The sequence below is a fragment of the Helianthus annuus genome, chromosome 17, assembly GCF_002127325.2.
Source record: "Helianthus annuus cultivar XRQ/B chromosome 17, HanXRQr2.0-SUNRISE, whole genome shotgun sequence".
In the NCBI taxonomy this organism is placed as follows: Eukaryota; Viridiplantae; Streptophyta; class Magnoliopsida; order Asterales; family Asteraceae; genus Helianthus; species Helianthus annuus.
Genome location: NC_035449.2, coordinates 37,407,062 through 37,431,856, shown reverse-complemented (window position 1 = coordinate 37,431,856; position 24,795 = coordinate 37,407,062). Strand labels below are relative to the sequence as shown.

The window sequence follows — 24,795 nt, the reverse complement described above, 5'->3', positions numbered from 1 at the left end:
ACCGACGAGCATCTAGAAGCCACTAAGCAGTCGAGGCCAGCGAGGCAAAGAGCATATTCGTTGTCCGTTTCTGGCCCAAGGCCCATCAGCCCACAACCTCTTACACCACTCTGGCTATAAATAGAGAACTTCATCCCTCAGGTTATTCATTCTATTCTCTTGGCTCTCACTCTTTACTACTTAATTACTCTCAAAGCAATCGCTTATTCTCACGCCGGAGCCCGGTTAAGAGGGAAACCCCCACATTCCCCTCTTAACGAGTAACGGTGTTCTGTTTTGCAGGTTGAGTAACCAGTCGGAGCTCAAATACCTAAAAGAAGATTAACCTCTATGAAAGGAACATAAACCCACCTAATTAATACCTTAATTAGATCACTGTTTCTTCAGCTTTGAAAACCGAACAAAAAAAAAGTTTTAAAAAAGGTATAACACAAGATCCAAAATGCTAGAACCCAAAAAAACACCTCAATTCAAGTGACATGAGCCCAAAAAACTGAATATAAAAAGACACACTGTACTTTGTTGGAATGTTATATAGACTTTACCAAATTGATAATTACAATATACTATGTAATTATTAATCAACCCCAATATATTCTGACAAGAACAAGCCAAAAATCACAAATTATTGTTTTCTAAATAAATAATATTATATACATACCATATACTTCTATTAAAATAACATTAAACCATGTGTTAACAATGGGTAATAATCTAGTCTCAACATAAGTGTGCTTATAGATATGATTATATTGCATTACTTAACATATGATTATAGAGTGAAACTACATGTGACCTTTATGTGTTGTTTAGTTAAGACGCGAGTTCACTAACGATCGTAACAACTAACAAACAACATCACAATTATGATTTAGCTTGATTGTGATGTAGATGACACCCGTTTAGCCCGTTGTAACTATTTTAACGCCAAATGAACACATCCTTACATTACTAACATATCTTGTATCATAAGCATAGGTATATCAAATGAACAAAAACGGATTGTCATTTGTTTTTTATTATGGATCCAAGAAGCCCGATCACCCGGGTTTGGCAAAGGTTACCCACACTTGCGATCGCAGACAACGCTGGTGACCTAGCCCGTCACCAATTCCAGAGGAAACCCACCCGAAGCCTCACTGTCGTAACCCCTGGCTTGAGCATATGATATTTTGTCATGAACAAGACTACAACCAGTGAAAGTAATCGTCTTAGTAACTAATAGCATATGTTTATATGAAGTACAAACAGTTAAACTAGTTGTCATAATAAAACTAGTATAATTTAGTAATAGAAAAGTTACGTTTGTATTAAAATCATTGTGTTTTGGAAGATAGAAGAAAAACTAAAAGTATAGCAGAGCAGAGACGAACAACTGCATATGGCAGTGACCTGTGCTTCACATGATTAGCCCATTAAAAAAGGGTATCATGACCTTCCAGCAAAAAGTTAAACAGAAACAAGGTAAATTAAAAATAAATGATAAAAAGTAAACCTACACCATTTAATAATATAATAAATAATCTAACCAAAATAACTTGAACAAGTTAATTTAATCCCCTGAATCACTCTCCACTTCCCCAAGATTCAACAAAAACCCAGCAGATTCTCTTGCTACATTTGAGTAAACCAGACAAAGATTTGTGGCAAAATCTTCATCTTTTCAAGAATATCCTCATCTTAACATTTTTAAGATTTCTTACTTTTTTTTTTTACCTTTTTGGGTTCATGAGGTTCATAAACTATATTTTGTGTAATTTAATGAGGGGAAGTTTATAGTCAGTTTTTCAAACACTTTATCAAGAGTTTCTGTGTTACAAAGATGAGGAAACATGGCTGGCAGCTTCCCTATCATCCTCTTCAGGTGTGTGTTTGTGTCATTGCTGAATTTTAGGGTTTTCTTGAAGTTTAACTTCTAGGTGCCAATAATGTTTGTCTTTAACCTATGCCCTTGTTGAATTCTTTTGGGTATTTTGGGAATTTTACTTCTGTGTATCTGATCTTGGCAACAAGTTCCAACTATTATCCATGTCATTGTTGAATCTTCAAAGGGTTTTTTTTTTTTTTTTTTTTTTGTAATATTTTTGAATTTAGAACAGTTGATTTTAAGGGTTTTAGCTTCTGGGTGTTTGATTCCACAACTATTTCTTTTAGGATATTTATAATTTTCACTTTTTTGGGTGTTTCTTCACACCAATTTGTGCAGGTAGTGGCTGTTTCAGTGTTTCTGGCATTGGGGTTTGCTTTCTATGTGTTCTTTGCACCTTTTGTGGGGAAGAAAAAGATGTATGAGTATATTGTTATGGGTGTCTACACTCCTCTAGTAAGCTCTCCTTTATCCCAATTGTTTATATAATTTCATGTTTCATGTTACTTTTATAAAACTCGAGTCACTTGTTTATCTTCTTACCAGATTACATCTGCATTCGGCTTGTATATTTGGTGTGCTGGTGCTGATCCAGCAGATGCAGGGGTTTTCAAGTCCAGAAAGTATTGTAAAACCCCTAACAGCCAAACAAATGCTAGAAAAGAAGGGTCAAACCATGGTGAAGAATCGCTAACTAAAGACGCGAATGATGAGAGATCTAAAACCGTAAAAGCCACGCCATCACCGTCTTGTTTAATGGCTGTTTTGTGTCTGATTCCTCGTCCTCTCACGTGCCATTGCTTGAGCTCAGAAGAGGAGTCTTCTCAACACCAAACAAGTGAAGATGGCATGTTTTACTGCAGTTTGTGCGAGGTTGAGGTGCGTTTGACTTTTGAGGGCAAACTATCGTTTTCTTACTTCAAAGTTGATGTGATGTCTTGGAAATTTGAAATTAATTGAATTAGTACAAATAAATTTGTTATATAATGCTTGATGTTACAAGCAGGCTAGTCCTATTTTGATATTCAGAGGTCAAAACTTTGACCTGTAAAGTCAAAGTCAGAAAATAAATCATAACAATTGAACATTATAAAGGTTTGGCTTTCTTGTAGGTTTTCAAGTACAGCAAGCACTGCAGAGTATGTGACAAATGTGTCGATCGATTTGATCATCATTGCAGGGTATATCGTTGAAATAATGTGAATACTTATTTGACTTCTTGTTGAGCGTTGACTAATTAAAAACCTAACGTCTTAACTTTCTTGTAGTGGCTCAATAACTGTGTTGGGAAGAAAAACTATAAAAAGTTCTTCACACTTATGGTCTCTGCTCTTCTCCTGGTATGGTCCAACCTGTAAGATATATTGCTGTATTGACATTTAGTTAAAATTTCAACATCTAACACAGGTTTTCTGATGTTTGACTTTGAGAAATGAAGCTTATACTACAATGGTCAACCGGGATTGTTGTATTGATAAGTTGCGCCATCGACCACAAGAGATACGAATCTGAAGTAGCTTCAAAGTTAGGAAGCAGTTTCACATTAGCTCCTTATGTTGCAGTTGTGGTTAGCATCTGATTTGAATTTAACGTTCGACGCAACTCTTTTTGAATTCAAAATTGATAACCTTTGACTAAGACTAGTCAAAATCTGACAGGCAGTATGCACGATTTTGGCGATGATTGCAACGCTACCGCTTGTCCAGCTCTTCTTCTTTCACGTTCTTCTCATAAAGAAGGTGATCTTAATTAATATATACCTTTTATGTGATCTTGTTTCTTTCTATTACACGTGTCAAGATAGGCTGGCCGAAACGGGTTCAGGTGGAAACAGGTTCGGTTATAACAAAAACAACATTATTACAAATCTGTATGCTTTAAAAAGTAACATTGAGCGCTATTTGACTTGTTCCCTTTTCCGTTCTGTTATTTGACCTGTTTTGGAGATTCATGATAAAACACAACCCAAATCAACCCATTTATAAGCAAATGGGTCGAAATGACACACTACTGTTGGAACCATTTGAGCGTCAAGCTTATATCTTGTTTTGTGCAACATTTATGGTAACAGGGAATTAGCACATATGATTATATCATAGCATTAAGGGAGCAGGAGCAACAAGGATTTGGGGGCCCACAAAGTCCTCAAATGTCGCCAGCTAGCTCGCTCACGGGTTTCAGCAGTGTCAGTTCTTTCAATACATTCCGTCAAGGAGCTTGGTGTACTCCTCCACGGCTGTTCGTTGAAGATCAGGTCATTATCAATAAGGGTCAAAGCATAAACTTCCCTTTTCACTGTATCAAGTTCTGTGTGTTAATTATGTATGTATTTTGTTTACAGTATGATGTGGTCCCACCTGAGACCAGCTCAGTTAGCTCACTAGGGAAAAAGACACTTGATGACCCCATCAAGAAAAAGAACCCTGCAGCTGTGAAGATAAGCCCATGGACCTTGGCCCGTTTAAACGCAGAAGACGTCTCAAGAGCCGCAGCAGAGGCCCGAAAGAAGTCTAAGATCCTGCAACCCGTGTCAAGAAAAGAAGTTGGACAAATAGGTTCAAACAGGCTCGAAAGGGATAGAAGCTTCGGACGAAGTGACCGCCACATGTCCTCTTCGAGGCTAGGAAACAAGCAACAGCTCCGTATAACAGAGAGCAAAAATTCTAGCAACATCGGGAGCGATAGATTGACTGATGAGATTTTGTCGAGTTTGGTGCCTCTGCAACATGAAGCTCATGGTGTGTTCAGAGCCATCGGTTCGTCACCAGATAGTAGTAGCTTAGACTCGCCTAACATTCAACCATGTACGGTTTCTTCGGGAGCAGGCCGGACCGGGATGCATAGAGACATTCCCGTCTCTGGTAGACCAGAGAAGCAGGGGATCGTATCCTTTAATAGATCCGTGAGTGACGGATACGATGCATCTGGTGGGGAAGACAGTGACCGTGTCCCATCACGACCGGCGCAAAGATCTGGAAACACGAGCGCACGCCTCTTTGATGTTGATCAAGATGACAGGATAGCTAGACTGAAAATGCCATCTTCATCCTCAAGATTTGAATTTGAAAATTGACTTGTTTAAAGGATAATTCAGATTCTTTAACATATGTTTTGGTCAAAATGATTGTAACGTGTAATGAACTAGTAATCTGCAGTATTTAACATTATTTACATCATCCCTAAACACACAGTTGTAACTTGTAATTCGAAACTTGTATGTTCATACTTCATATCTAAAACTCAAAAGTACAAACAGAACCGTTATTCTCGACATCATTAAACACGGTAGACAGTAATTCGGGTACTAAACAAACCTTAATCATTCACCTGGAAAAACTGTAACAACATGAGGCACCTTCTCATCATCAAACGGCAAACTAACATACTCGCGAGCAAACTCCTCGGCAATCTCAATCGCCAGTTCACCATGTAAAGCCTTACAGTACATATACAACACGGTATTCGCCGACACATTATGAAGCAAAAACAAAGTCAAGACACTCGTACCGACAACCAACTGCAAAACAAAAGGCCAGCTCCTCCATCCATCCACAGCATCAAACCACAACACATCACTCGCGTTCATCCACACCCAAAACCCAACCAAAACCCCAAACAGCACCATCAACGACGCCGAAACCGACCGCATTCCCTTAACCAAATACGCGCTCCGCCATAGCGGCTGAAACCCCCATTTTGACTCCGTCACAACCACCACACAAGCCAGCGACCAGTTCACTAACAAACACATCATTAACAAACACAACACTACACCAATTAAAGTACACAACACCATAAAGTAATACGAATTGTAATCAATTACAATTACAAACCCTAGGTTTTCACCTACAATAACAATCACCATAAACAACAAGAACAAAGTTAGTGAGATTGTAAACAGAACAAGTGTAGCTGCAAAAGTGGTGCATACGAGTGGGAAAAAGGAGGAGATTAACGATTTAATGGCGGGAAAGAACTTGACGGGTCTACCGTAGAAGCCGTGGAAGGTGCTGTAGGTGATTGTGGCTGTGGCACAGAGGAAGAAGGTGTAGATGAAGAGTGTGTAGATGAGGGGGAGAGTGAAGTGTTGGGGGAGGTGTGGGTGTGTAGGGTGGAGTGTGAGGAATTGAGTAGAAACGACGTAGGATTGAGTGAGAGAGAGTTGGAGAGTGGGGAAAATGATGAGAGAGAAAGAGAGAGGGAGGAGGAAGAGGACGGATAAGGCGAGGAAGTGGCGGGAGTGGGCGCTGAAGATGCGTTTGGCTTCGGTGAGGGTGCCGAAGAGGGTGAGGGTGTGTGGTGGTGGCATGGTGGTGGGACGACGGTGATACGGTGGTGGTAGGGTGTAAAGAAGAGTTTCTTGTTTTAGTCAGTCACTTTAGTGGATTTTGTTTAGAACCGCGTGATGTTTGATATTTCGGTATGGTGGTGATATGGTGAGGGTTGTCTGTGTGTATCCACGTGGCAAGATGGATGACACGTCATGGTTGGATGGTGAAAAGAGAGTGTTTTACTTTCAGACCCTTGGGATTATCAAGCAAATACATCCTAGTTTAGAAAGTTTCTATTAGTAACACGGTTGGTTTAGAGGTGTACAAATCGGTTTTTTTCAAAAATTGGTTTCAGTTATTAACCGGTTTCGGTTTTTTCACCCAAAATAAAAACCGGTTTCGGTTTTTTCACCCAAAATAAAAACCGGTTCCGTTTTTTTTTATAACCGGTTCCGGTTACTAACCGTTTTTGAGGCCCAAAACAATAACCGGTATAACCGGTTGGGACCGGTTTTTAACCGGTTTTTCCCAAAAAAAAAACGATTTTTTACCGGTTTTAAGCGGTTTTTTAATAACCGGTTTGTGAAGTCAAGAATAGTAACCGGTATAAAAACCGGCGGTTAAAAAAACGGTTATAAAAAAACCGGTTATAAAAAAACCGGTTAAAAAAACCGGTTTCAGTTTTTTTTTACGGTTTCAGTTCTAAAACCAGTTTTTTTGTACACCTCTAGGTTGGTTGTTGTGGAGTCAGGAAAGGGGCTCAAGGAAGGGCCACTTGAGAACACCGCACCCCTTACCCTTCTCGAGAGCCGCCTTCTTTTCATTTCCATTTACCTCGCACGTGGGGGACTTATGCTATGGGTGGGATGGAAGAGATAGTGATGTGACGTTAAGGTGACATATGACAATAAAGGGAACCATAACTAGTTAACCTAAGCATCATAAAAACAAACACAAAACTAGAAGTTAGTAGCACTAAGGTCACAAAGGATTGGAGAATGACAAACCTTTTCTCTAGACATAAAAAAAAGAGTAAAATGCCAAACTAGTCTCTGAATTTAGATCATTTTTCTTACTTCAATCCAAAAATAAATTTTTTTATATCTGAGTTCATGAAGTTTCATTTTTGTTGTCATTTCTATCCAAATGACAAACCGAGTTAGAATTTTATGTTAACCAATCTCAGTTGTCTTTTAGCAACATTAAATGAAGGGCAAAATGGAATTTTAAGTATGATTTTATTTTAATTAAAAACCCGAACATTCATCATTCCAGTTAGATACAAAATTTCAATCTTTTTCGACATTTACCCATTTTATACAGCAAGATTTCCTTATCGACACAAACATTACTCTGAGATTCAAATGGTATGGGTGGTTCAATGGTGGTGATGTGGTAGCGCAGGCAGATAAAGGTTGAAGTTGAAGAAATATGGAATTAGGGTTTCTCAGGTTATGAAGGGGGCATCTATATTTTTTGGTTTTTTAATTAAAACAAAATCACATTTAAAATGTCCATTACCCTTCATTTAAATTTACTAAAATACGAAAAAAAAGGATTGGGTAACGAGTAATTCTAACACAGTTTGTCATTTAGATGAAAATGGCAACAAAAATGAAACCTCAAGGACCCCAGATATAAAAGGTTTATTTTTTGGACTGAAATGACAAAAGTAACTTAAACTTATGGACCATTTTAGCATTTTACTAAAAAAAAAAAAAAAAAAAAAAAGATGCATGTGAGTAAAACCATTTGTAGTTCACAATGTAAACGAAGTTACGAACTGGACTCAAATATAAAGGAGCAAGTTAAGGCCCAAAGGACTTAAATATAATAGCAGCAAATTAAGGCCCAAAAGAAGGACTTAAATATAAACGCAGCAAATCAAGGCCCAGAACAACTCAAATCCCAGCAAAAGAAAAAAAGAAAATCGCCGTTGCCGAGGATCGAACCCGGGTCACCCGCGTGACAGGCGGGAATACTTACCACTATACTACAACGACTTGATGTTGTTCGTTCTTTGTTACATGAACATGACAAGTTTCTCTACATTTGTGCGTTTGAAGTAATCTTTAGGATACGAATGCCAGGTGTTCGACAAATTGCCTAGTCAACTCTTGTCATTGATTCCATTGTTACATTAGATTATGCCACTAAAGACCTTTTCTTTCAGTTTTATAATTGTTGACCAATTTGAGTTTGACTTTTGTGGATCTACCAAATGGTATCTGGCTCAAGGAGTCAAGGTATACCTATCCTTTATGGTCTTATGTGGTATCAATTCGATAATGACAACCTAGAGCTTAGAGTTTAAGTACGATATGCAACTTTTTGGTTATATGTATGGTTTGGTCATATTTTTATGAAGTTGTTGTTTACTTTGACCCTAATGAGAGTGAAAAGATAGGCTTGATCTTGATAAAATTTTGATCAGCCCGGTTATCGGCCTTATCCAATGTGCCTATGTATGTACAAGTTTATGGCTCTAGAGTTTTGTTAATGTGTAGTCTATATTTTATTAATCCCCGACTCCCTGAGGATAACTTTTCACACGGGCATTTGAGTCATTTTTCTAATATCCACACCCAAGGGCAAAACTTTTCTTATAAGGTATTATCACTTATCAGGACAATCGGTGCTGCAGTTTACAAATTACATCCTCTATGATGGTTGTGGGATCGGTCAGTGGGGGCGCAAGACAGTGGGATATCCCATATTTTTGTAAACTTGCGATTACTAGTATCATTAAACTACATGCCTTGAAGTTAAGTTTATGGTGACCCGAACGGAAGATTAAAGAAGTATTTTTGATTGATAGTTTTGGGCAGTTCAATTATCTGGCTTATATATAGTGTGCTTATGTAGTATAAGTTTATAATGCTTCCTTTATAACCTAGCATTTCATCATACATTAATTTTTAACATATTTCTTGATAGCTCATATGTGCATCACGCCCCTTATTCATTAGCTCGGGTTTGTGATGTAGTCGTCTTCTCTATTCGAGTTGTGAGTTTGTGCATCGGTTATTATTAGTTTTCATTTGTTGTAGGACAGTCCTATATACATGTATATGTATATGTTGTGTCTCTTATTTGATACTTTATTTTCATGGGTTTTTGTTTTTGTTTATATGATGTTTAATAAGTGAAGATATTATTTGGATATTGTGTGATTGTGTGAATTGAAGAAGAAAAATACATGAAAGTAGTAAAAAAGTATAAAGCATAAATAAGAAGAGAAGCATTTTACTTTTTTTTTAATCATGTTTTCTCTCTCCATTTTTTATGATTCTTGTACTCAACCTACAAGCCATCTAACTAAAGTTAGATGACGTGCTCCATTTCAACATTTCTGTATAGTTGGAATGTTGCTATACCAACATTTAAATGGAAACAAGGGATTTCTATAAGTAATTTCATCTCTCAAAAGTTTCAAAACTTAAAAGGCCACGAGTTCTCCCTCGATACTCGACAAAAGCGATCTCTGTCGACAACCTTTTCTTTGAACGACTAAAATCACACGTGCCCTACCCTTTACAGGATTTGAACCCACAACCACTTGGCTAGGGAACACATCATTGTACCACCAAGCTATCCCCACTAGGACTCTGTCGAGAACTTATTCACATGGAATCCATATTGTTTTGGTCAAAAATCTGATCAAGTATAATGTAACCAAATATGTAAAGTGAGGTAGAGTGCTTAAGTGATGAACAATGATAAAATAAGTATTAAACGAATAAGGTAATCAAACACAGAGATTTGTACGAGGAAAAGCCCTTGATCACTAGTAGATCGCCGACATAAAAACCTCGGATAGTGAAAACTATCACTATCAACTATATTGCACAATTGAAAAGAGATTATAATTTCGGATATTAATCAAGTGTTTTACAACTGAAAGCTATGAGTGTTGTGAGAGTTCTGGTTCGTAGTGTATGTGAGAGTGTGTGTAATTGTGTAACCTAGATCAACCCATTTTGAATAAGCCTAACAACTAAGTCCGAAAATCTTGGAAGACCACGTCCAAGCCCCCATGACTGTTTGTGGAAATAGCACGTGCAGCATCTTGAACGAATTATTCCCGAGATTCCAGCTGAGACTGAGTCCACTTCGTTAATAACATGCACATGAATATTAGTAAACATTGAGAACAACTATTAGAAATCACAAGTAATAATAAGGATCTTGATCCTCTGAGTCACTGCACTATCTGATAAGGATAACTAATTCAGACAACACCTTAGGATGTATGATTCATAATTATTAAAACATATGTCCTAATACATACATCCATCTTTTTCACTTGAATCATGTAACGATAATCATTTTAGGAACGACCTTTAATAAAAAGAAATTAAATATTGGAAAGCGCCTTATAATGAAATAGATCATTAAACTAATGTACCAAAAGTTCTATCGAGTTTATATACAATCAAACAATTTCATAGTTTAAATGGTTTTGTATTGACGATGATGTGTTAAAAGTGGTCTAATTAAACTGACTAATTTTATTTATAAACTAGACACTCTAAGTTTTAAATTCATAAACTAATACTCTATAAAACCTAGACCACACAACCGGTAAGTGTACCAGTCAATGCAATATAGGCTAAGTAAGTCCGAGTATCGAACACACGAGACTCTGATTACGTTAACTAGACTCAATTAACTTATCTAAGACTGACTCAACTCTAACTGTTTTTATGTTTAGGGGGGGGGGGTTTCTAATAACCTAATGCAATTTACTAAAATTAACTAAATTAACTAAAGCGGACGGAGACACAAACTAAGACTGAGGACGAATTCAGATGATGGAAAAGACTACCTAGACTAGAAGCCTGGATTGTGCTAATAATGATTTATTAGTAAGTAAATTATTACGGAACCGAGAATACGGTTTCGGCCATAACTTCTTCGTTTCAACTCTGTTTTCTTCACCGTTTCCGCATACGGGTTCGTAATTAAATTCTCTATCTTCTCATCTTATTAAATATCCCTTTTCATTACATGAAAATCCTTCACTAAGCTCAAACCTCCTCCCGGGTGCTCGTTTCTTCAACGTTTCAACTCGTTTTCACTCTCAGGACCCTTTAAAGCACACAAGACACCATAATATACAAAACCAATAATAAAATGACACATACAAAACCAATGATAAAATAACACAAAACAACTCAAATTATTACATAAACTATACATGAAAACAAATATAATTTACATTACAAAAATAAAACCCCTTATTATTATTATCCATCCATCCATCCATCCATCCAGGCATTTAATCGAAGTATCGAACACGTAATCAACGTGTCGGTTGAAAAGTAAGTAAATACACCTCCAAACCAAATAGATATTTCCATATCACAACTTTATCATCCCCGACGACCAAAACCCCGAACGAAATCAACACTATTCTTTCCGATTGAATGAGTGCAAGTGAAGGAAGCTCCGGCCACTCTGCAGATGCTCCGGCCAAGCGAAAAGACAAAGCTAAAGTCAGCCGGACGTCCTTGATACTATGGCACACTCACCAGAACGATGCTGCTGCTGTCAAGAAGCTTCTCGAAGAAGATCAGTCTCTCGTTCATGCTAGAGATTATGATAATCGAACTCCGCTTCACGTTGCTTCGCTTCACGGATGGATCGATGTTGCTAAGTGTTTGATTGAGTATGGAGCTGATGTCAACGCTCAGGATCGGTGGAAGAATACGGTATCCTAATTGCTCATATTGATTTCATTTGTGATTACTGTTTTTGTTACTTGATTATTTATACTCTGTAGGTGAGCTATTAGTGGAAACAATATGCTAGGCTTAATTTGCCCTATTTAAATTTTTTTTTTTTGATATTTATTTGTATAGATTATAGATCTCGTTGTCTGATTAAACTCACACGATGAAATTTTTGGAGCCTATTCTGGTGTAGGTTAAGCTGACATGTTGGTTAAACTTAGATTAGTTTCCTAATTACATTATGATTGTAATATGACAATTTATTGACTAGCAAGTTAGTCTATATAGACCGTGTTAGGATTTGACATTCTAATCAAGCTTTTGATAAGTTTTTTTTTTTTTTTAATTATTTTTGATAATGATAGTTTGCGAGTTAGCCAAATTATTGTTTCCGTTTCTTTGTTATCAATTCCTATCTTAGAAATTGATGATGTGTATAATTTTTGTAGCTTATTTGTGAATTCACAACTGTTTTTTTTTTAATTATGTGGAACTTAGGTTAGTGTTATTTTCTTAAGTTAATACTGCATTACTGCTCATGACAGCCGCTCGCTGATGCGGAAGGAGCGAAAAAACATAGCATGGTCGAGTTGTTGAAGATGTACGATGGCGTGTCTTTTGTAAGTTAAACACTCAGTTTCTTGTGTTTACACGCACACACTTTTTATGATTTGAGTTGTGGTGTGACTGTTTGAAGCATGCTATGCATCACATCTGTACATTAGCTTAATTATTCATCCTTTAGTTATTATGTTTCAAGAAGCCTATATCAGAATCTTTTTTAGATAAACAGTAAGAAGACACTTGATCTTGCAGTTATCTCCTTGGCATTCTTCTGTTTATTTGTTCTTGGCTTTGCATACTGTATCATAGTGATTGTATTGAAAAATTGCTGATGTATTTTTTTCTGTGCAATTTTCTGAAAATTTTAATTCAACCCAAAGTTTGCAGAAATGAAACTATGTCTTTTCTTTTGTTTGGTCTAACCCATTGATGGTCAAGCGGTGCCTCAGGTTACCAAGTTTAAATATTTAGGATCGTTTGTACAAAAGGATGGGGAGATAGATAGTGATGTTGCCCATCGTATACAAGCTGGCTGGTGTAGGTGGAGAGCAGCCACTGGGGTATTGTGTGACAAGAGGTTCCCAACTAAATTAAAGGGAAAATTTTATAAGGCTGCAGTTAGACCTGCTATCTTATATTGAACAGATTGTTGGGCTATCAAAAAGACGCAGACACGCAAGATGGAGGTGGCAGAAATGAGGATGTTACGGATGTGTGGGCACACAAGGTTAGACCGTATGAGAAATGAGGTTTTTAGGGAAAGGCTAGGGGTGGCTAGTATATCGAGTAAGATTAAGGAGGGGAGATTGAGATGGTTTGGGCACGTGAAGAGGAGGCCATTGACGGCAACAGTTAGAGTAGTAGACACCCTTTGTGTGGAGGGTAGGAGGAGTAGAGGAAGGCCCAAACTGACTTGGGAGGAGCGGATTAGGCAAGATTTGCTAGAGTTGCACCTTTCTGAGGACATGGTCCAGGATAGGAGTTCGTGGAGACGTAGGATTACGGTTAAAGATTTTTAGGAGAGAGTAATGAGGTGTCTGAGATTTTTGGGTTAGGGGTTAATATTTTCTACTGTTCGGGTGGACCTTACATGTGTTTATCATCTTGTGTGTGTGTGTGTGTGTATATATTGCTTTAGGGGCTATAGTTGTGTCTATTCTACTATGTTAGTCGGTTACCACTTATTCTGTGATTGGTGGATTTCTATTGCTATATCTGTAGTTTGCATTGTTTGCTTGATGTTTGGTTTCAAGCCGGGGGTCTTTTTGGAAGCAGCCTCTTTATCCATATGGATAGAGGTAAGCTTGGTTTAAAAAAGCGCGAAGCGCTCCGAAGCGTTTTGGTTCCAAAAGCTTTAAGCGAAGCTTCAAGCGCGAAGCGAGAGCTTCACGTATACGAAGCGCTCAAAATAAAAAAAAATATTGTACACATCAATATGACCTATTCTACTTGTTAATCAATAACAAACACAGAAACATGATTAAAAAACACACTTAACACATAAAAAACATAGTTAAAACATAAATTAAAGTCGAAACACACTTAGGGTAAAGAAACAGGCCTCATTTAACCCTATTTAAAGACTGTTGGGCTTAAAAGATGGCCCAAATGTGACCTAATTGGGCTGAAGCGTCGCTTCAAACCATCATCGCTTCGCGCTTAAAGCTTAAAGCTTGCTTCACAGCGCTTCACGTAATGTAGCGCTTCAGACCAAAAAAAGCGATGTTTCCAGCGCTTCACGCTTAAAGCTCGCTTTAAGCGCGCTTTTTTAAACATAGGAGGTAAGGTTTGTCTACATCCCACCCTCCCTAGACCCCACCAATAGCTTTGTTATTTGTGGGACTTGCTGCTGGGTACTGTTGTTGTTTTGTTTTGTTTGGTCTAACCTGTCTCATGGTCAATGGAACACTTTCTTCTGGAGTCGTTTGATAGGTGAGATGATATCAATGAATGTTGCATTATGCACACTTTATACCCTTTATTCCAAGAAATGCAACACGTTTCATTTTGGGTTATCTAAAATATGCAACATTTACCTTTTTTAAAAAATTGTATCCAAAGTACCCATTTGCTCATCAGCAATTTTTACAAGCTAATGTGATGCTACTTTTGGTCTGCAATTTTTCTTGTTTTTGTTGTTAAGGGGCATTTTCAGTGTGAGGGACGTAAACATGAAGGCATAGTTTACAACATAAGTAACAATAAACATAAATTGAGTGAAGAAAAAGTTGCATATCTGTAGGCCTGAGTTTAAGCATCGTTCCTAAAATCATATGAATATTCTCAACTTATGCTTACTCACATTGTACTCATATGCTTTTATTGACTTTAAATTATTTAACATCTTTGGTGCAGGGCCAGGATGGAAGCCATTCGGAACCAAAGCCTGTGCTACCTCCTCTTTCAAATAAGTGTGACTGGGAAATTGACCCTGTGGAGCTGGACTTCACAAACTCACACATTGTAGGCAAGGTCTGGTTTTCTTCGCTTAAATATTATTTATACGTTTTACACTTTTTCTAGAACATGTAAGTGGTTATTCACTAGTTACCATCACATACATGTTTTTGGAGTAGTTGTAGGCAAGAATTGAGGGTCCCTATTGTGTGTTATCATTCTTTCACACCATGAGTTATTACTATATTTTTCCTAATATTTAGCAAAAAACGCTCCCCATTTTTGTAGACATCTGTTATATGTGGTTAACAAGGAAGATGAATACTTTGTGAAATATCAGAAACAAATTGTGATCCTTTTGTTTTATGAATAAGATATCTCTACTAGGTTTAACAAGGGTTCCCTGTGGTGTTTGAGATATCGGTAATCGCAGTGGGATATCGGTAATTTTAATATCATGCTGAATATATATTATAACGCCCCGCTTGCGGCGTGCACATATAACGTGTATTTGTGTGGGCTCTCAGGGGGCAAAAGTGAAATTGCACTAATTTATTATTTTACTAATTTCGTGAAAAATAACATTAAAAGCGGCGGACGGTTAATAACTTAATCATGCATCATGTGGTGACGTTGATAACCGAAAGACGAAAAGGTACATGCATTAATCGGCCTTTGTCCCGATTGTTGAGTGTTATGTGCCTTATGTCCAAGGCTTGATGCAGAACTACTATGGAGCCGGGGGTCTCACTGGAAGCAGCCTCTCTATTCCTACGGGGTAGAGGTAAGGCTGTCTACATCTTACCCTCCTCAGACCCTACCTTAGCTTTGCTATTGGTGAGATTTACTGAGTATGATGATGATGCTGAATTTATATATATAGCAATTCAACATTACCAATTCAGTAGACTCTCCGACCATTAACAAATTAACCTTTTGCAACTTGCAAAACACTACCAATTGTAGCAAAACAATTAACAAATAAGACTTAAAACACTAATAGCAACAATAAGAAGAAAGACGAATGGTAGAACTAAGAAGAACTGAAGAAAGGTACTGATATCGGGAAAATTAGTCGAATATTGGTCAACATCGCCGATAATATCGGTACAATATTCTGACTGATATCTCACCAGGGGACCGATAACCGATATATCGGCGATATTAACTGCATATCCTGTGGTATTAGGTCAGCTAGTTGTTCATAGTAGTATAAATGTCCACATACATGTTCAAGGGTTCATTTTAAGGATAATTAAACATAATAACTCCTTTTAGGGGTCCTTTGGTGAGATTATAAGAGCATCTTGGCGGGGAACACCTGTAGCTGTGAAACGTATCCTTCCAAGTCTCTCAGATGACAGATTCGTGATGTGAGTAATGTTTTATTACCTAGTTTAATTACAAGTCATAAGCTCATATATTATGTTATTAAATTTGGATTTGGTGAATTTGCGTCATCAGTCAGGACTTTAGGCACGAGGTGAATTTGCTGGTCAAGCTTCGCCACCCTAATATAGTCCAATTTCTTGGAGCCGTTACCGAAAAGAAACCGTTAATGCTGATTACCGAGTTTTTACGAGGGGTAATTTTTAAACCGCACAACATTTAATCAACATAATAAAAGAAAGTTTTAGTCTTAAATTTCGTTACAAATAATCTTCGGGTGCAGGGTGATCTTCATCAGTGCCTAAAGGAGAAGGGTGCTCTTAATCCAACAACAGCTATAAACTTTGCTTTAGACATTGCCAGGTAATATGTCTTTATTGTCTTGTCATTTATTTTTGAGTAAATTGCCATTTTCGTCCCTGAGGTTTGACCAGTTTTGCAACTTTCATCCAAAGGTTTGTTTTTTTGCATCTGGATCCAAAAGGTTTGAAATCTTGCCATTATCATCCGGCTCGTTAACTCCAAATTTTCTCCATTAAGTCAGGGGTATTTCCGTCTTTTTTGTTACTAAAATGGCAGTTCGGTCTTTTTTCTGGGGTATTCGGTCTTTTTACATAAAGTGAAAAAGACCAAATTGCCTTTAAGTTAGCTAAAAAGAGGGAAATACTCCTGACTTAACGGAGAAAGATGGACGGAGTTAACGAGCCGGATGAAAATGGCAGATTTCAAACCTTTTGGATCCAAATGCGAAAAAACAAACCTTTGGACGAAAGTCGCAAAACTGGCCAAACCTGAGGGACGAAAATGGCATTTTACTCTTTATTTTTCGATATTGGTTTAGAAATATATATTTGAGCGTATTGAGTTTCATTATGTTTTATGTTCTTCAGAGGCATGGCATATATGCATACTGAGCCAAATGTCATAATTCATAGAGACTTAAAGCCAAGGTTCGCAAATTTTCCACATCTAGAACACTAACGTTTTGTCTCTTCCATTCCATGCATATTTTTAAATATATGTAATTTATATATCTTCAGGAATGTTCTTTTAGTCAACTCCAATGCTGACCATCTTAAAGTCGGTGACTTTGGACTAAGCAAACTAATCAGGGTTCAGAATTCTCACGATGTCTACAAAATGACCGGCGAAACCGGGAGCTGTATGCCTATAACCTAAAAAACTTATATAGTTTGTGAAACTAGCCACATCATACCCTTCTAATTTTTTCTTTTTCATTTTTTCATGACATACAACCAAAGATCGTTATATGGCTCCCGAAGTCTTCAAGCACCGGAAATACGATAAGAAAGTCGATGTGTACTCTTTTGCAATGATATTGTACCAGGTAAACTAATTTATGTTACAATATGGGTTATGGTAAAAGCAAATTAAATTTTAAACCATTTGTTTATTTTGTTACAGATGCTTGAAGGAGACCCGCCACTATCAAATTATGAACCTTATGAAGCAGCAAAGTGTGCAGCTGAAGGGCTCCGGCCTATTTTTAAATCAAAATATTACACTCCTGAGCTGAGAGAGTACATTTATTTACTTACACCTCATTTCGGTTTCATGAATTGCATTATATGCAATTAACCTTATTTTTAGCATATCGTTGTGGTAATATCGGATGTTATGTTACAGGTTGACTGAGCATTGCTGGGATGCAGATATGAACAAGAGACCTTCATTCTTGGAGATTTTAAAGAGGCTTGAAAAAATAAAGGAAAAAATGGGAACAGATCACCATTGGAACATTTTTACGTCTTGAATATGATCAAGAACAAACATGATTCTCCGGTTTCCAAATTCTTAAACCTTCCGCTCTTTACGAGGTACCATGTTGTGAGTATATTCATCGTTTCATAATTTCTGTTTTGTCTTTTCTTTTCGCGAGCAACTTAAGCGATTTTTCACTTCACTTTAATGACAATATTTTGTTGTAAATTATATATTCCGACTTTATTTTCTAGAAAACTATGCTTGATTATTCTTCATGATGCATGTGGAATAGGCTGCATGCATTACAAAAAAGATTCGGGCTTTTTCGTGATAATCTATGGTAAAGAATTTCGCGAAGATTAAAATCCAGTCTATTTTGGCATATTGATATGTAGTACACAGATGCAGAAAATAAGTGCCTTGTCGGGTTTGAACATAACTATTGCTCAAGTTTAAAACGTGAAACAATACAAATAGATGTTTTGCTAAATCAAATAATCTTCTTCTTCTCAAAAAACGACTTCAAGTGCCATAATTGCAAGCCCGCCACCGACAAACAAATAAACAGCGAAACCAAACTCGACCATCCCATTATGGAGTTTGTTTTCATGTTTTGCTTTAGCGTCTGTTGTTCCCTGCAACATTTTGCCTCATCATTTTCACTTAAAGATCAACATTTGTCTAGAGGCGAGAATTGTGTTGTATGTTTACCAATTCCATAGGTACTTATATTCATACGGGTGTTCTATGACCTTTTAACATGTTTAATTAAATGGGTCGACCGTAAATCCTTGCCGATAAACATGTCATCATGTCAAGTCGTTTATGACATGTTAAGCCCATTTATCAACCTTCGAAAACATTAAACACATTTACAACTTAGTCACAAGTTAAGACTTGTTTTGATAAATTGGTTAAATGTGCCGTGTTAGGGTTGCACAACTTTTACGAGCACACGTCACAATAAAGTATTATTATAACAAAAAAAGTGTGCCAACCCGGCATATAATGAATCAACCCGACCCGTCTCAACCCATAAAAAAATAGACATATTTTGACCCGTAACTCAACCCCTCAGTTTTCCCCTTTGTCTCATCGGTATGTTTTCATTTTCGTTTTTATTGACAAACCTTTCTCGAAGATATAACATCTCCTCATGAATCCACTTAATTGTGTCTTCCATTTTCTTCAACTCTAATTCCATAGCCTGTAAAACAATAACACCGTTCATTGGATTCAAAGCTATGCAAGAATGCGAACACCCGCTCCAGTTTCTTGTATTACAAGAAAAGAAATTATTAAAAGTTTTGTGTTTTTTTTTCTGCGGGTTCGATGGATACTTACATCAACAGAACCTTTCTTGACGACCTTGGTCCAAGCTTCAGCAGCCACACCAGACCTCCAAGTGAAATCTACACTGGTGTTAACCGGTGGCTCGTGGTTGATGGTGGCAAAACAAGCAAGATGTTTCCCATCCTCCGTCACTACAAACCCGAATTGTCCAGACTCCACATCTCTTGCGTCATGAAACCGTTTTTCATTTTCAGAGAAAACCTATATTCATTTGCAAACAAAAAATATTATAGTACCTTAAACTTGGTTGTTGACTAGACTAAAGTAACTCGATGACGATGAACATAACTAAACCATATATTAGTGCATGTTCGATATGGAATCAACTATAGCAGACATCAATTCAGGGTCTTAGAGAAGTTTACCCCAACATAGATTCTATGATGTCCAGGCAAAGGTTGTCCTTCATTCGGATTAACTACGGAGTACTCACCAACTGTCAAAGATTTGATTCTAATGTCGTCGGTTATGCATTTGGTGAAACCTGATTCAACGTTAAATCGGATCGATATGGCAATGGTTGATAGAAGTGGTAAAATTACAATGAAAACAAGTAGCCCGACCTCCATTTATCAAACTTTCAGGTTGGGGGGGTTGGGGGGGGGGGGGGGGGGGTATTAGAATGTGTATATTAGGGGATCATGGATTATTGATGGAGAAATTGGAGATGTTAGATTCTTGTAAATAAGCTAGTAAACCGGAGTCAAAAGGCATTTCTTTTTCATCCTTTGTGTGTATGCATCTTTTCAGGATTTATAATGGTAGTCATTCTTTATGTGTGTAACCATTTTGAAAACAATATTGTGCATACCAAACACCCTCATGTTCAACTTGTTGAAATCTTGAACTTCTCAAAGCTTAAACTTGATAGACGAGACATATATTCAGTCTTGTTGTTGAAAAAGATTCGACCCGACCCCATGAGATGGACTAGGGATGGCAACTTTTTACACAATCATGACACTAATCGGGTTATTGGTTGACACGTCTACCTAGTTTAATAAACATGTAGTGTTCAGGTTGACGTGTTTAACGTGTTTCATGAAACACGTTGACCAACTAACCCATTTCTCTCATGTTTAACCTTAACCCGTTTTTAAAACCCACTATCCCAGTTAACATGTTTACGACATGATTACTGTTAGACGTACAAGAATACATATATGTTCAGCATTATATGTATACAAAATAGATAAGCTAGATACAGTTATTATTATTTTTTATTATTTATAACATAGGGCGGTTACAAAACAATTATAAAACCCTATGTATGTACGTATATATACATCTGTATCACCAAATCTGTAATTTATCAATTCATTCTATGAACATTATCGTTTAGGCCATCTGCAGAATTTCGTTTACTTATTCGAAAGATTTCCAACAAAGTGGTATCAGAGCCACAACATTCGATCCAAGAAATCTATTCACGTTATCTGTTTTAATTCATCGTCGAATTCAAGATCATGAATCAAACGCAAGGAATACAAACACAAATTCCCAAACTGAATGGACATAATTATTATCATTGGCACATTCAAATGAAAGTATTGCTTGAATCACAGGAATTGTGGACGGTTGTCGATGAAGGGTATCAAGAACTGGGACCGAATCCGTCGGAAGAAAGATCCGCTGCATACCGGGAGTCAATTAAAAAGGACAAACGGGCCCTGCATATCATATTTCAATCAGTAATCGACACAGTATTTGAAAGGATTTCACAGGCAAGTTCGGCGAAAGAAGCATGGATTATTCTTCATAAATCATACAGGGGAGAAACACGCGAAAAAACTGTAAGACTTCAATCCCTCCGATGTGAATTTGATTCGTTAAACATGAAAGATGGAGAATCTGTTGAGGAATACTTCAACAGAACGATCCATTTAGTAAACCAATTGCGGATGAATGAAGAAAAATTAGATGAACAGAGGGTTGTAGAAAAAATCTTACGTAGTTTGACTAGGAATTATGAATCGGTTGTTATAACCATCAAAGAAACAAAAAATCTCGCAGAAGTATCCACCGAAGAACTAATGGGGATACTTCAATCACATGAATTAAGATTGAAAAGATACGAAGATAATCCCGTTGAACATGCGTTTCAAGTAACGAATGTAAGCCAAGATAGATCTAGACAATCATTTAAGAACGATTCCACAGGAAGGGGACGAAACAAATATAAGGGCAAGAATTTCAATATGAATTCAATAAGATGCTTCAATTGTCATAAACTTGGACATACGGCCAAGTTTTGCCAACAAAAAGATGAACGCGAAAGAGCGGATAATGCATTAATTCATACAGAAGATGATGTCGATGAACAAGATGACACTATGTTCATGATTTTTAACATGGAGGAGACAGTCAAAAGTGACTGTTGGTATCTTGACAGTGGCTGCAGTAACCACATGAGTGGTAACCGAGAACTCTTCTCTCACCTCGATGAATCTTTAAAAAAGGAGGTGAGAACAGGAGATGATAAATGGTTGGAAGTATTAGGCAGGGAAATATCTCTATTACGATTAGAGGAAGAGAAAGGAAGATACCAGATGTATTTTATGTAAAGGGGTTGAAACATAACCTGTTAAGCGTAGGGCAACTCATAGGGAAAGGATATGAAGTTGCGTTTAAGGGAGATAGATGCGTTATCAAAGATTCAAATGATGAATTTCTTGGTATTGTTAAGATGACCAACAATAAGATGTTCCCATTACATCCTGAAAGCGATCTGACATATGCCATGAATATGACTACCTGTGATTCCTCACGTCTATGGCACAGACGCTATGGGCATGTGAACATGGATACTTTGATTGACATGAAAAACAAGGATTTAGTACTTGGACTACCAAAGATAAAGAAGGATGACAGTATATGCGAAGGTTGCATATCTGGAAAACATGCCAGGAAACCATTTCACAAAAAATGGTCTGGCAAGCTACTGAACCATTACAATTAGTTCATTCCGACATATGTGGTCCAATGAGAACAGAATCCATCGGTGGATGTAGATATTTCATCACATTTATCGATGATTACACTAGAAAAACATGGATGTATTTTCTCAAATTTAAATCCGAGGCACTATATCACTTCAAGAATTTTAGAGTTTTGAATGAGAAGCAGTCAAATCATGTAATCAAAACCTTAAGGACGGATCGCGGAGGAGAATATTGTAGCAAATCATTTCAGGAATATCTGAGACTTAATGGGATTCGACATCAGCTTACTAACAGCTATACTCCTCAACAAAATGGAGTAGCTGAACGGAAGAATAGGACTTTAATGGAACTAAGTAGAAGCATGATGAACATTAAGCAATTACCTAACTGTTACTGGGCAGAAGCGGTAGCATGCACTACTTACATCTTAAATCGAACAATTACGAAGACCAGACCGAACATCACTCCTTTCGAAGCCTGGAATGGACAGAAACCAAATGTAGAACATTTGAGAGTATTTGGTTGCCTAGCTTATGCTCTTGTACCCAAACAACACAGGGACAAGTTATCCAACAAAACAATAAAAACTATATTTGTTGGATATAGTGAAGCTAGCAAGGGTTATAAGCTATATAACCCCCAAACTAACAAGATCATCATTAGTCGTGATGTGATCTTTGATGAAAATAAGAGATGGGTTTTCGAAGGTGAAGGTTCAAATGCACCGCTTATCATTACTGATGGAGAGGAGATACAAATTCAACATGATGAAGAGAATAACCAAGAACAGGAAATTGATAACCACACAACAGATAACGTAAACGAAGAACCAAATCAAGAAACTCCCAATAATGATCAACAAGTTTGCAGTGACTCGGGGACGTATGAAGCACAACAACAAAGTGCTGATCAAGATCAACAAAACAGTGGTGACACTTCATCTACAGATTCAGAAAACGAAGTCATTAAAACCAAAAGCATTAGGAATGTATATCGCAATACAAGAAAACTAACGAATGCAGAGGTATTACAGAAGTACAACCAAAATCAAGTGGTGAATTTTGTTCTCTATGCAAGTACAGATCCGACAAGTTATGAAGAAGCAAGTAAAGATGCAAAATGGATAGCAGCAATGGACAGGGAAATGGACTCCATTAATAAAAATCACACTTGGGTACTAGTAGATCCACCAAAACATCAGAAGCCAATAGGAGTAAAGTGGATTTATAAAACTAAATATGATGAAAAGGGAAATGTAGACAAATACAAAGCTAGACTAGTAGTAAAAGGATACAGGCAGAAATATGGAATAGATTATCAGGAGGTGTTTGCACCCGTAATAAGATTCGAAACAGTTCGAATAGTGCTAGCTCTAGCTGCTCATTATGGTTGGTATCTTCATCAAATGGATGTTAAGACAGCTTTCCTAAATGGAAAACTGAATGAACAAGTCTACATAGAACAACCTCAAGGTTACATTAAACAAGGAGAATAACAAAAGGTATGTCATCTTCAGCGAGCTCTCTATGGTTTAAAACAAGCACCAAGAGCATGGTACAGTCGTATAGACTCATACTTCTTACAACATAATTTTAAGAAAAGTGCATATGAGCATACTTTATATATAAAAGACACTAACAAAGGGAAGTTAGTGATATGCTTATATGTCGACGATTTAATTATTGCAAGTAATTCCATGCACTTAATTACGAGATTCAAAGAGTCAATGAATAAGGAGTTTGAAATGACTGATATGGGAAGGTTACATTACTTCTTGGGCATGGAAGTACTTTATGAAGACGGAAATATCATACTGTCCCAAAGGAAGTATATGAAAAACTTATTAGATAAATATAAAATGACACAATGCAATACGGTATCTACACCTATGGAGTATGGGTTGAAATTATCAAAGGATGACCCAGAAGAGTTTGTAGACGAAGGTGTGTATCGAAGCCTAGTAGGAAGTCTGATGTATCTTACCAACACAAGACCGGACATCATGTTTGCGGTCAGCAAAATTAGCAGATTTATGGAAAACCCGAGGAAGAATCACTGGGAAGCAGCTAAACGAATACTTAGATATATCAAAGGAACTCAAAATCAAGGAATTACATACTCCAAAGGAGGAAAGAAAGTTCTTGTAGGTTTTAGTGATAGTGACTATGCGGGAGATATGGATGATAGCAAGAGCACATCCGGATATATATTTCATTTAGGTTCAGGTCCCATCTCATGGCAGTCAAAGAAACAAAAGGTAGTGGCTTTATCATCAACAGAGGCAGAATACATGGCCTTATCATTAGCTGGCTGTCAGGCTTTATGGATCAAGGGAATTTTAGATGATCTGCAAGAAAATAACGTTTCCTCAATTCCTTTATACTGTGATAATAAATCTACAATATGTTTAGCAAGGGATCCGGTTTATCATGGAAAGAGCAAACATATAAGAGTTAAGTATCACTTTATCAGAGATCTAGTCAAGAAAGGAGAACTAAACGTCATTTTTTGTGCAACGAAGGATCAGATAGCTGATATTATGACGAAAGCAT

At 37.1% G+C, this 24,795-nt stretch overlaps 5 protein-coding genes across 5 annotated transcripts; 3 read left to right on the top strand and 2 right to left on the bottom strand.

The window, feature by feature from the left end:
* The first annotated feature begins 1,538 nt into the window (after positions 1-1,538).
* Positions 1,539-5,381, top strand: LOC110926242 (probable protein S-acyltransferase 22). Its single transcript, XM_022169998.2, has 9 exons — positions 1,539-1,864; positions 2,207-2,323; positions 2,414-2,746; positions 2,980-3,048; positions 3,136-3,207; positions 3,306-3,434; positions 3,526-3,606; positions 3,939-4,121; positions 4,209-5,381. Exons 1-9 carry the CDS (start codon positions 1,823-1,825, stop codon positions 4,938-4,940), a joined length of 1,758 nt encoding a protein of 585 aa, XP_022025690.1. The 5' UTR covers positions 1,539-1,822; the 3' UTR covers positions 4,941-5,381.
* LOC110924004 lies at positions 5,187-6,176 on the bottom strand. Its single transcript, XM_022168051.1, has one exon. The coding sequence runs from the start codon at positions 6,174-6,176 to the stop codon at positions 5,187-5,189; it is 990 nt and encodes a 329-aa protein (XP_022023743.1).
* A 5,299-nt stretch (positions 6,177-11,475) lies between these two features.
* Positions 11,476-18,223, top strand: LOC110926349 (integrin-linked protein kinase 1). Its single transcript, XM_022170099.2, has 11 exons — positions 11,476-11,852; positions 12,419-12,493; positions 14,793-14,909; positions 16,113-16,207; positions 16,299-16,419; positions 16,507-16,586; positions 17,114-17,173; positions 17,264-17,385; positions 17,486-17,571; positions 17,649-17,764; positions 17,871-18,223. The coding sequence occupies exons 1-11, from the start codon at positions 11,568-11,570 to the stop codon at positions 17,995-17,997; spliced, it is 1,284 nt and encodes a 427-aa protein (XP_022025791.1). The 5' UTR covers positions 11,476-11,567; the 3' UTR covers positions 17,998-18,223.
* A 79-nt stretch (positions 18,224-18,302) lies between these two features.
* Positions 18,303-19,916, bottom strand: LOC110924003 (transmembrane emp24 domain-containing protein p24delta9). The gene is made up of 4 exons (XM_022168050.2): positions 19,667-19,916; positions 19,293-19,502; positions 19,079-19,155; positions 18,303-18,583 (listed from the first exon to the last, which is right to left on the bottom strand). The coding sequence occupies exons 1-4, from the start codon at positions 19,868-19,870 to the stop codon at positions 18,439-18,441; spliced, it is 636 nt and encodes a 211-aa protein (XP_022023742.1). The 5' UTR covers positions 19,871-19,916; the 3' UTR covers positions 18,303-18,438.
* A 926-nt stretch (positions 19,917-20,842) lies between these two features.
* On the top strand, positions 20,843-21,865 carry LOC110924002. The gene has a single exon (XM_022168049.1). The coding sequence runs from the start codon at positions 20,843-20,845 to the stop codon at positions 21,863-21,865; it is 1,023 nt and encodes a 340-aa protein (XP_022023741.1).
* Positions 21,866-24,795: the final 2,930 nt, after the last annotated feature.